At 45.8% G+C, this 13,039-nt stretch overlaps 1 protein-coding gene across 4 annotated transcripts in view; it reads right to left on the bottom strand.

The window, feature by feature from the left end:
- Nucleotides 1-13,039, bottom strand: part of LOC4576332 (zinc finger CCCH domain-containing protein 18) — a 38,797-nt gene that overhangs the window by 9,048 nt on the left and 16,710 nt on the right. For all 4 annotated transcript variants that reach the window (XM_061645801.1, XM_061645803.1, XM_061645804.1 and 1 more), the window contains exons 3-4: nucleotides 6,145-6,189; nucleotides 5,757-5,911 (exon numbers count right to left, since the gene is read on the bottom strand). In XM_061645801.1, coding sequence (XP_061501785.1) covers nucleotides 5,757-5,911; nucleotides 6,145-6,181 — 192 coding nt within the window. In that variant the 5' untranslated portion in view covers nucleotides 6,182-6,189. The remainder of the gene's footprint in view (nucleotides 1-5,756; nucleotides 5,912-6,144; nucleotides 6,190-13,039) is intronic.

The raw sequence follows: 13,039 nt of genomic DNA, 5'->3' as shown, positions 1-13,039 counted from the left end.
ACGGGGCGCCCTCTGCCGGATAATGCTAGAGGTACAAAAGTGTACTCCACCGTACAGTGCACGCAAGCAGTGGGCGGGTTTGACATTTAACAAGACAGACACACTCCAACATCTCAACAACGCCTACTGTATCGTAACCGTGCCGTGGGATTAAGGTTTGGTACGTTTACCCAACGCGCAACGTGCACTAGCGCAACGCAACTAAGAACGCTTTGCGTGCGAACTCGCCTGGTGTCGCTAACCTTATTTATTCTTTCCACACACACATACACCAAGTAATGATCTTTATCTCGCCCTGATACCCCTTGCTTTGCTGGATCCGCTGAAGTCAGCCGCTCTGCTGGTCGGTGCAGTCGGCACGCAATGCGCGAAAAAGCGGTTACAGATCGCTATCGCACAAGTGGCATGCAAGCGCGCAACGTGAAACCCCATGCCATGCAGCGCTACAGTAACGGCACGCACAGCCACGCGAGATCTTGTGCCTGCCACTCAAGAACAAGTGTGGCATTCAGAACAGGTTCAGCGTGCCTTGACAAGAACCCACGATAGCAGCACCAAAAGCCATGGCGTAAAGGGGGCCCATATGTACAGGTACGTTTCGCAACCCCAACCGGCACACAAACAAACAAACAGGCACAATGGGGAAACACAATGGGGAACAGTTCACGGCACTTGCATTCTATTGCGTTCGACCGCCGGTATGCCGTTTCTTCCGAAATGGATAACGTTTTAGATTTGTGTTTTAGCTACATGAGAAACACCACAGCAACAGACAGGTGAATGGAGCATTTTTGCAGCTACGTCAAGGCCACGGGATTAATTGCACCCAGCACGAACGAGCCGTGGGTCCGATAGTCTAAAAATAATTAGTCGAAATACGTCGTTCGTTAGCCGGAACGGAAGCGGTTTCGATGAAATATGACCGAAAAACTGTGTGTTTACCAACTGCGCGACTGTTTCGAGGGGTTCGTCGCTTAACCACACTGTGTGCGTTTAAAAGCGGTTCAAATTGGTTGTGGCAATGGTGCAGAAGAACGCGGATATAGAATGGAAGTGTGCTGATTGGAAGTATTTTAGGAAAGCTACACAAATTGAACGTGTAGCTTGTGTAAGAGCACACGAAACAGTGCCATCTGTGTGAATTTGTACCCAAAACACGAGGCTTCTCCAAGTCAAACGCGTTTCAAACAAACCATAATTGACCTAAAATTGTGCTCAACATGCGGTACGCTTCCTCCTTAACCTTTTCGGGTGGGTTTGAAGTACAGAAACGACCCATTCGTACGAGTTAATAAGCAAAGTGCGCCGACAAAGTGCACTGGGGTCCGTCCATCATCCGCACCGGACGCAAATGCCGACCGGACCATGCCGAAGCCCACGGTAAGCCGTCGACATTCTGTTTCGGTGAAGTAATCTCTTGTAGCATCGATGGAACCTAACCGCACCAAACCCCGCACACCATCGCCCGCGTAGCGAAGCGAATCAAGAACACCAACAGGCCCCGCGTGACAGCATTTGCATCTTAATTATGCCATTACGACGCATTGTGGCACCCGCCGACATGGCTGATAGGTGGGGTTAGTGAACCACCGCCTGCCCGAAACCCAACTCCAAAAGATGTCGACCGATGCCATCACACACGCACACAAACGGTGGTGATGTGGTGCTACTCTCCACAAAACCGTTTCCAGTCAAGCTTGTTTTTTGCTTGCTAAAGGTTAAGTAATGCTACAATCGACATTTATTTGAATACACTTTACCACGGTGGTTGGAGCCTCTTCAAAGCATGTTTGCTGGACGGTGTGTGTGTGTGTGTGTACTCCTGCCCCCCTTTTCCGTGCGTTATTATGAGTTATAAATAATTGCTGGCCATCATTGCGAGCGGTATGTCCCAGCACAGCACAGGAAAAAAAACCCTTTGCGATGGTAACTATTACGCCTGGTCTATTTAATTACCCGATCGCGCGGACGCAGGCGCACACACGATCGGGCAACCCGGTGTGTCAGGTGCTTTTCGCCTCTACCAGACACTCAGCTTAGCCATTTAACCGAACCTAAAAAAACGGACACACGCACACACATCACAGCAATCCAGGGTGCGTTTGCTTTCCACCTTCCTGCTGTTGGTTGCCGACGGTGCGCGACGGTTGATTTTTTTGCGCTTGCGCGCTATTCTTATTACGCAAGGTAACGCATTGCCGGCTGGGGCCGCCGAGGACTGAGCCTATTCGGTAATGGGGTTTGGTGACGCTTTTTAGTTTGCCCCCTCCTCCCCCTGTTCTCTCCCATCTTCTCAGGGTTTTGGGTAAAGTGGGGAAGCTTACGCGAAAGCGCTTAAGAGCAGCTCCAAGTGTGAACAAGAAAGTGGCTGCTCGCGCCGTTGCGAATCTCACGCGGCGTTTGGTATTTCGCGTGCAGTGGTGCGTTTTAATTTGCAAAGCTGGAGGAAGACGCGACTCGAGGCGGTTGCTTCGAGTGGCTGCAAGCGCTCCGTGACGAATGGGGAAGGTTTATGGCCTTGTGCCGGCTTCGGTGGTGGATGAGAATGTTGTTTACTAAGTCACAGTCACATCAATCATCGGCGCTATCGAAGGGGGATTTTTGCCATGCAATATTAACCTTTGGTGTTTTTTCTATAGAATTAATGGAATTAATGGAAAATAATTGAGGTTTTTGGGGAATTGAAATTAGCGGAATTTCGGAGTTCTGAGTTCTTTTCATGTCAAGGCTGATTTCCTAATTCATTTACCAACTTTTAATATTTGCAGTGATACTGCATATAGAGCATATAAAATGATCAGCTGATAGAGCATATGCAAAGTAAGCTACGTCATGGTTGTCAAAGTCGATATAGTCGACATTAAAGTAAAATAAAATTATTTATTTTACAATTATTATAATTATAATTATTATTAATTATAATCATTATATAACAAAGCGTTCCAAGCTAAATGTTGTGATCATCTAGAAGCATTTTAGTATTCATTGGAGATCAGCAGAAAATTAGATTCTTCTCGTGTGTTCAGTATTTGGATACTAAGAAACCCCTATCCTACATCAAAAGCGCCATCTGGTAACAATGTAAGTCAAGCTGTGGCATCTGTTATTGACCCATTGTACACGCCTATCTGTCTAGCTTACCAGATAAATAGTTGAATTTTTTTAAGACTGTCTTGCCTCCTAAAAGCCCATCAAAGCATTAATTAATCTAAAAATAATACATTTCGAACGATACAATGTTGCAGCCCCACTGGAATTTCTGAAAACATGTCTGGAATTCCTTTTGCTCGTGATATGTAGCAACAAATATTACATAAAAATCCACTTTGTACCATTTGCACCTCCCTTCTTCAGAGTTATTTTCCTATTCTGCCAACTTCTCCCCCTGGGCACCAAGCTCAGCTTTTTTTACACACATTTTCCATTTTCCATTTTCCACTTCCTGCAATACTTGACCGTTCGGGCTGGCGTTTTTTTGTTGTTGTTGTCTCTACTCCAATTACATGACCACCGTTTGGACTACCAACCACAGCAACCGTGGCACCATCATAATTTGTTCACAATTGCAACCACAAACTGCGTGTGTGTGTGTGTCCGCGCAGACAACCTGTAATGGTCCATTACAACAGCACTTGGTCCACACAACGGTTGCAGAGGACGCAGAACAACGCTCCGAAGGACAACCGTTTCGGCACACGAACGCGGAATCGACCGGTGTACGACCGTCGCCGACATTTGTGGCATTTGCACCGTTAATTAACACCCAATTAGACCACCCGGCCCGGACCCCGCGTTTGTGGTCGGCAGCAGCACGAATCCACGTTCCGCGAAAAACGGGGTTGGTTTTCACTTTTCGGACACTTGCACTCGATGACCTAATTCATGCAAACCGATATATGGCATTGGCATACTTAACGGTGGGTGAGTGTGTGTTTGTTTTTGTGCCAGATTCTTACGTCCGCCGTGACATTAGATAAGTCACGATGCGGAATCGATTGGCCACAAAGCTACAAGGGTTAGGTACGAATGAGCATTAGGTTGGCAACAAATTGGCATGAGTTGGAGAATTGTTAAAGCATTTCAAACAATACTAAAACAATGACAACACAATTCCTCTCTTGCTTTGGTAGCGCCATCTGTTGGAATATAATTGAAACTTGAAACAACATTTCCAATCACAGAGTTGGCTCTGTTCTTGTATTCTCTCTGCCCTTTGATTCATCTGCCCTTTGTTAATTTTTTTTTTTGGCATATTTCGATTTTTCTTCGATCCCGCACAACCAACAATGCGCCGGACAACAACCTCGAGTTGTGAGTTTGCCCTTTTCACTCCCCGACGACCGGTTTGACCTGTGTGAACTCGATTATGAATGAATCGCCTCATCACCGGCTGCCGGCCCACTCCTGCCCAAGCTCCCGGTGCAAGTGCAAGAGAGTTAACGAAAATCCCACTTTCGGTTGGCCCCCGGTATTCGGTTGCCTCACACAGCTGGAAGGACATTACGTCATCCGCCGCCTGGTTGGGATGTTTCATCAGTGTCACCCGGCTGGACTACTTCGAGATGGTAGCTGGGCGATTGGTCGTTGTGGTAGTTTATTTGGTCGAAATAGTTGTTTTGGCGCTGGAATCTGCCCCCGATGAGGATGCACTGCTTGTAATGCCCCTAAAATAAAACCAAAAATGGATGACCAGCTGGCCGCTTGTTTGGTGGGTTCATTATCACGTCGCTTGATCCTAAATGCGCTTGTACAATAGGAAATTCAGTAGCAAAAATTCAATTCTATTGAAAAATATCATTTATACCTACCACACCATTTTCAAACTCATGCTTCAAATGTCGGTCAACTGCTTCGATACGCTTCCAGGGCATTCAGTCACATTCAATTTCATATTTCTTATGCGCAGTCTTACATCATAGCGTGATCCGGCCATTAAAATGCCATTTTTGTTCGTTTTTTTGTTGTTATACGGGACTCGACCGGGTATGCTCGATGTCAACCGAGTCACCCGGGGAGGAGAATCGATGTGACACATTTCCAACTCATGCAAGCCAAAGGATGGATCGAAAACGGGGCCATGCCATGTGCAGTCAGCGAAGGGAAAAAGGGCTCACTCACCGCCCACACAGTAACACCGTTCGGTGGCATACGGCACAACAACACCGTACTGTAATGGAAAGCGAAAGGCAAAACGCTCGTATTACACAGCACCACGTATTACACACCTCCTCCGCAAAGCCCTTTCCAAGCCCAAGCTGGACCTTCGTTTCACAACACCCACAACGCCCCTGGACGCCCCTGGAAATAGGGGAAAAGGGCACACAAACAGACAAACTTGAAAAAACACGCATCACTTCTGTACGCGACGATTAACATGTTGCGCAAAAATGGCGCGTAATTCTTGACAAAGCGCTTCTGGGTAGCGCTGCCCAGCGCATAACTCATACGTCACGAAGCGGGCGGCTGTTGGGTTGGCTTTTCTTTCCGCACAAGAAAGGGTTTTGCATCGAGCGTGTGGAGTGGCGTAAGCGTTACCGAGCTTACACTTACATAAAACATTTCCATTCCACTGCCAATACGCAAACGCCTGAAACCGATCAGTCGAATCGCAACATAAGTGGAGCACTTTACACAGTCACAATCGCGACCGGTCCTTTTACGATTGATTAGATACCCCTTTGTGTAGGCCCCTTCCCCAATTGGGCTCGAACGGCTGATCTCATTTTCCCACTTAAATCGCTTACGCATTGACCTACCTCATCTTCTGCTTCGGCCGATTCTTCCGTCGTCGATGTGGCGGCGGCGGTCGTTGTGCTGGTGGTCGTGGTCGTCGTCGTGGTGGCCGGACCGCGGCCGAAGATTAGTGACGTTGCCTTCAACCCGTCCACTCGGACCATCAGCGCTATTATGACTGTAACAAACGGTAACAAGCCGGAAATAGGATTAGAATGTTAATGGCATCACCGTCAAAAAAGCGTCAAGGTTTGGACACAGTGCTCCATCAGCAGCAACATAAATCCTTGCAGGAATGATTTTAATTACACGGTGCAAACAGCTGCGGTGTGGTTTGAAAGGTACACTAGAGGAGCCACATTTTGATTGAAGGAATTAATGAATATATTTAGTGTTTACTCATAAACTTACCCGCAAACAGTAACAACCATCTTCGGATCTTTTTCATAGTTTTCCCTGCGAACGCGAAAGCAAAGAAGAAAATAATAATGAGTGCATATGAATCATATATTAAGATACACGTGTAACGCATTCACAGTGATTGACAAATGTGTAAGCATGTTAAAAGCAGAAGATCTTCATCGTCTTGGCCGGTTGGCCAGCAACGCGTTATGCCCGGCTTAACCTCTCTGCCCAGTGGCAAAGCAGCCCCATTGTATCGTTTTTCGCCATCAGGGTCGGGGGTGTGGTTTGCTTTCCGTGCCGCTGACCTTGACGGACCACCATCATCATTGTACAATGGTTATTGGCAAATTAAGCACAACAAAACACTGAGCTCCGATGATGCTACAACATCGACCACATGAATGTGCATGATCCCGGCCAACCAATCGAGATCGAACGGAGATCGGTCGAAGTACGTCAGCGTGCTGCTGCTGCTGATCGCACCAACAAGATAACCGTGAAGCGGACGATCCATGCACACATACATCTAGCGTGATGAATGCATTTATAATTGCCACCGGCTGGCGTCTTCACTCGCCTGTGCTCGTTGACTCGTTTGGCGTTAATGGGGAAGGAAATTATTGATGCCACCAAGCAAGGATGGATGAAGTTTGTGATAAGCATGGTGATGTGATTACCCGACCCTCACCGACCCGATCGGTCTGTGAAAGCCACCGTTCATTGTCATTGGAAGGTGGAAGATTGATCGAAAATCGAAGCTGCTGGAACCTGGGTCGGTACGGTGAAGATTGGCGTGCATGAATGGCGATCGGATGGCGAGATAGAGGGCATGTATTGGCAGGCTGATGAGGTGTAAATGAACGTACCAAGGATGAAGAACTAGGTAATGCTTGAAGGGTAGACTTCAGAGATTATCATCATTTTAAGACATTTTTTTAAATTTTCAATACATTGGTGAGAAAAAGAGTTAATTTACAAATCTGTTCTTTATGAAGTATAAAATGCCCAGGGGTTTGTCATACAACAACTTTTGAACGTAATCATTTGGGAGTCCCGATTTGCGTTTTAAATTACTCAGCAAAAACGTCAACCACTGTGTGATCCCTTTGCGCACAGCAATTGTAAACTCCCCCAAATTATCACCCACGCTTGCTACAATCTGTAACACTCATAATGGAAGCGTACACGAAACTACTACCCGCCACTCAACTGCATACTGCCTACGCGGAAGTCAACGTGACAGAAACGACGGCGAGCTGAACAACAAATGGTAACGCGGAAACGCCACACCAACGACACGGCCATCATCCACCGGTGGCATAATCAGGCACAACCACGGTACAAACATACACTTACACACAATCACTTCCTCCCATCGTTTGGGGCTGTTCTTCCTTGGTGAGAAACCAGCGCTACAGAACTGGCGGGTACGCCAGCGCCAAAGAAAGAGAGAGAGGGTTCCTTTGTGGTGCTACAACTATAACTTTTAACCGGTCATTAACTTGACAGCTGGTACAGGTACCCGAACGGGAAGCTGCGTTCATGCTGCGCTGCAAACAGAAGCACGGCAAACGCGGCGACAAACGAGCGTTGGCTTTTTGTCCGGCTGGTAGTGCGGCACCGTCGTACCGCCGCAGTGTGCCAACTTCTTGAATGGCTTTGGCAACGTGCCGCACAGACACAATAGAACCGATAGAGCCATTCCGCGTACGGTTCCCATACCGAGGGGGCATCGTTTCTTGTGCGTTTTTATTAACATCTTAACGCACTGCCAGCCGCTGGTTGCCGTCTAAGCTCATGGGCAGCAAGTTTTTGTTGTTGTTGTGCTCTTTTCAATTCACGCTCGATTGGTGCTTATCTTGGCTGGCATACACGAGCAACAGGCCATAAAAGAGCCACTCCACAGGGAGGGGAACGAAAGAAAAACTCGCCATCATCATGGCAACAACTGAGCCACCGAGCAGACTCGTACTGATTCTGGCTCGGGAGTGGTCTCCCCTTGGCTGGGGGTATAAAGAACTCGCCGGAAGCCTAGCCCTTGCTGGAGTTCATAACTTTGCGGCAGTATGTAAATGTCACTAGTTTTGTCACGCTGCTCTGGCGTACGATGGCAATGGCCCTGCGCACTGAAGGTCACTGGTGTAACAGATTGTAAACACAGAACAGACCAAGCGAGGTTCGTCGCTTGGATTTCATCGAGTTCGTCGCTGCACGTTGCGCATTGAAGTCTTTTGTTCAATTTTGCTAAAATATCGCGCTGGAATCTTTGGTTTGAACGCTTTTTGTTTAGAACGATTAAAGATCGTTTAAAACAATTAAATCGTATGAAATTTCATTAAAAGTCCGCTTTATGTTATTTCTCTCCAAAACCACTTCTAATTACATCTCTGGTGATGCACTTTCCTTTTCATCGTTTCATACCGATTCGAATCTACTAAACCGCTATTAAGGTTCTCATTAGTTAAAAAAAACAACGCCCAGCCACACACACACACTACTCCCTTGCTCGCTCAATGCGCTTGGCAAGAACCAGATTTACCACTTCTATCGCACCCTGCCCTGCCACCGCTGGACACTGGACGTCCTTCACGGCACACCGGATTCACATTCACTTTTCCTGCCCGAGCGCAACATCCAGCGGGTGTCGACTTGGAAGCTTATTGCCGTTTCTATTTGTTTTCTTCTTTCTGTCTCTCCTAGCAGCTCCTAGCAAACTGGATAGTGTCAACCGGCGTGAAGAGTGGTTTGCCATTTTTGCGATCAACTAGTAGCAAATCGCAGCAACTGCAGCGAAAAGTCAACGTATCGTTCCGTCTCTCGGCCTATACTGGGATGTGTTTATTTTTCTTAATTATGTTTCATGTTACTAAGCCGAGCGGACTACACAACATGCGTATTGGGAAGTTTTACGCTACGGTACAGTTTGCCTTGCCTCCCTCACCAGGTTGGAGGGTGGTAAGGTTGACGTGATGGCAATCGAAGAGTTCGGTGCACTATTTCAATATAGCCAGACATGTGTGTGGCATGCATGGTGGCAATGGCTTACCTTGGGAGCGAGAAAACTCGCCTCGTACGGTTCCGTTCGCTATGGTGCGTTTGCACAAACCGACGAACTGAAAGTTGCCTTTTGTTACTGTGATAATTATGTGGTGGCGTCAAATGAGCGCATAAAAACTGTATTGCCTTTATTGAGAGAACTTTAAGGAAATATAAATATGAAATAGCAAGCGTTAAATGAAATGAAAGCTTGTTTCGTGATAAAATTAAACATCGACAGCTCGACAGCCAAACAGTTACGAAACATATTCTGAACCGCAATTAAAGCATTAGCAAATCATGAAACAACAATCTCTTGCTTTCGGCGACAAAATACAATGCAACAAAAATGGACAATGTGGCAACGTTGTTGTGCACCAATCAATAGAACGCGGTTGCATAAAGCGTACCAGAGCTTGTGTAGGATGAGGAAGATCACGATCCGCAGAGCTTGATCGCCAAAAATAGATATGCATTTGCAAGGGGAAGCGTTCAAACTGTGTGTACGATCACGCTTACATCACATCAGCGCCATTCTAGCTTACAGCAACCAACTATAGAACAAATGAAAGGCAAATGGGGTTAAGAAACTGTTTTGTAAGCCTTCCCTTCACCTTCTCTTCTATCTTGCTCTAATAATTGAAGACCAGTATGATCCTATAACCTCACTATTGTTAAATGCGTCTCATTTTAGTAGTGCATCCTTTCTATAACAGTTTTTGCACCCTTTCTGCGATGAACATCCCTTCAAAAAGCATTTCGAGAGCAAAGGAAGAGCAGACAGCAAAATGATTTATCGCAACCCGAAATTAGTTTCAGTTTCAGTACGATCCCCGTAGGGCCGCACCACACGTGGTATGAATTGGGAAGCGTGAACATAATAAATTAACACCACTCAAATCCATCAAGCGAAGCACCGTAAGACACGGTACGATCGGGGTAGGTAAACATTCACCCGACACCGAAAAGGTAACCTACGCGACTGCGCGTCTGCTGGTACGATCGCACGATCGTACATGATGTTGTAGATGCTGCCAAGATGGCACAAACACACGGCTTAACGGATGGCTCTTGATATTATCAAGCGTGTAGTTTTGAAGGATCGCTCTTTCATCTGATGAGCGCTTTCGGAGTGAGAGGGATGACTTTTTTCGCGAAGTTTTGTTCAACACTAAAAGGCTATTTTTAGACATCATCATTTTGGCACGCCAAACCGTACCGTCGCGGCGTTAAATTAGGATGTCAAGGCTTTCGGTGTTGCTGGTGGCGTTTGTTTTATTTACACCCTTTCAAACTTATTCCCTTTTGCAGCTGCACTGCTTTTCTATCCATTACCACACCTTATATGGAGAACCTAATTCCGTTACCTCGGCACTAAGTGCATACGAGCGGCCCGAGTCGAGTCTAGCTAAATTGAACAAAACAACAACAAAAAAACGGCACAAAACTAGAGCATGCACACAAGAGATTGTGCAACCTTGTGCAGTTTTATATCGTAGCGACAAGTACACAGCCGGTTGTACCTTGCTGCCACCGACGACGGACCGTTCGTGCCAACCGAGTACTACCGATTTAGCCTTCCAGATTACACTTGCACACACTCGTGCACTACCCACTGTGCCTTGGCGAGGGCGATTAATCAAGAAACATTGAAGTAAAAAACAAGCCTTCCCCGCCAAACAACAACCACTCCGCTCTATATCGTTGCCCTGTAAGATTGTACATTTCTTCTACCTCTTCCCTTTTGCGCGGCCCGCAGCAGCACATGTAACAACGATCATACGTTTCTTTATGCTGACCTGATCATACGCTCCAATGCTGACTGGGGGTTTGTGCGGACACACTGCACGATACACGACCACGCACTCCCAAGGCTTCACGGTGCTCCATATTTCCACGATGGCGTGTCGTGCAGAAAACGCCATGGAACGGGCAGGAGGTGATCCAGTCGATCGCCGCGCCTCATCCAATCGATCGAACGGGTGAGAAAGTAAACCTGTTTTCCCTCCCAACCGGCCACAGCTACAGCGGATAGTGCAATCAAATCTACCGTGATCTGTAGCTAGAATTCTAACAGCACAATAACACAACACGAGCTAGGGCTAGGTAAATCGCCTTAAAGACAGGGCGACTTCTAGCAGGATCACACCCCAAAGGGAGTGCCATAAAGGGGAATAGTTGTTTTTCTTTTTTTTATTTTAATTTGCTACCCCAAAAACCATACTGCTTTGTTGCTTGCCTATAATAGCGGACCCCACCCAGCTCAAACCCGGTATCAAACCGATTACGCAAAACGACCTTCAAATCGGTGCCGGTGAATGTTGATTTTTAGGAATACATTAGCTCTGAACTTTCCACTTCCGCCTGCCGCAAATGTGTGGCGTGCGAGTGTGTTTTTATCTCTTTCTGGAGGCTATGGAAGTCTGCCCAACATCCAACGAAGCCAAGCCACCAAACCTGATGCTGGGAACTCGTTTTTCTTTCGCGATTACCAAATAATGCTGACGATCTTTTAGTAGGCCACATGATAAGACAATAGGTCGCGCGCTGCGTGTCTGGGAGGTTGGTTTCGCGTGGCGGTGCAATTAATGTTGTTGTTTGTGACGCTTTTTTGTAGGACTGCCGCTTTGGAGGTGATTTTGAAATGTGATGGTGAGCGGTTTTGATTTCAGTGTTTGAATGGCTTTGAATGGTTTGAAGGTTGTTAATTAATTAGGCTGCTGTGAGCATGGCGATCTTTTTATCAAATGATATCTGATCTGACTGATCGAAAGATTGGTAATTAAAATGTTATCCTGAGTTGTTCAATTGACTAGCAATAACAAGCGTATTGTGTTATTTAATAACTGAGCTGCTTAAAACTGTGCATAACTCAACCATACAGCGCAAAGGAGTTGCTTAATTAAACAGCCCTCAGATAGTCACGGCTTCATAGAGCAGTGGTTAGGTGAATGATCTAATGCACAACAGGCGATGAGTTCGAATCTGATCTAAATCTTAATTTCAGCATGCGGTTTTTATTACACAATTGTGAAGAGTTGAGAGAAAATTCAGTTAAGTAATGACTCAATTCACAATGTAAGGGAAAAAGTGGATACTATTTGTATGAATGAAAATGGTGTTATAATACAGGATTTTTTTACATTTTTATAAAATATTATTTTATTAAAAAAAGCGGTTCATAAAACGTTAATATTCTATTTTGAGTAGTTGAGAAATCTTCATAAATGCGTATGTAACGGTTTTTATTCAATAATTAGAAGAGAATCCATCAATTTCTTCTAAATTACAACTTTTAACTAACAAAATGAAAATAGTCGTATATGCGATTCGTCGTAACAACAGGGCGTAATATCTCCCGGGTCTCCTGTACTTTACAAATTAAGTTTATTCTTCAAACACCTGCTGCAACTGTCAACCAGACATGAACTTAATGAACATTTTCAACATCTTCAGTGCATATTGACAAATGTTTACCCAGCTGATGTATGACAGAACTTAAGCTACGCAAGAAAAGCTCACTTCGAAGTGTAATGGCGACTGATATTAACAAGATTGATGTACTTAACCACGCAAGATAAGTAACGACCATCTACAAACTAATAAATCATTCCTTTTGCTTCCTCCTTGCCCAACAATTTAATCTTCACTTTCACTATTGACAATGCCTTAACACCATCTGATTGTGTAACCGGTAATGAAGGACTGCCTGTATTAGCAACAACTGTGCTGTTAAAAACCATCATTAAGCTCATAAGCCCGCAAGCTCCCCCCTCGAGGGCCATAATAAACTATTTGTGCATGTTCTGTTTGTTCATTTCCATACAGTCCTATTCCAATTATCTTTGCACCGGTATGCAAAATC

Source organism: Anopheles gambiae, chromosome 2, assembly GCF_943734735.2.
Source record: "Anopheles gambiae chromosome 2, idAnoGambNW_F1_1, whole genome shotgun sequence".
Taxonomy (NCBI): Eukaryota; Metazoa; Arthropoda; class Insecta; order Diptera; family Culicidae; genus Anopheles; species Anopheles gambiae.
Note: the sequence above shows the minus strand (reverse complement) of the source record. Positions and strands in the feature narration are given on the sequence as shown.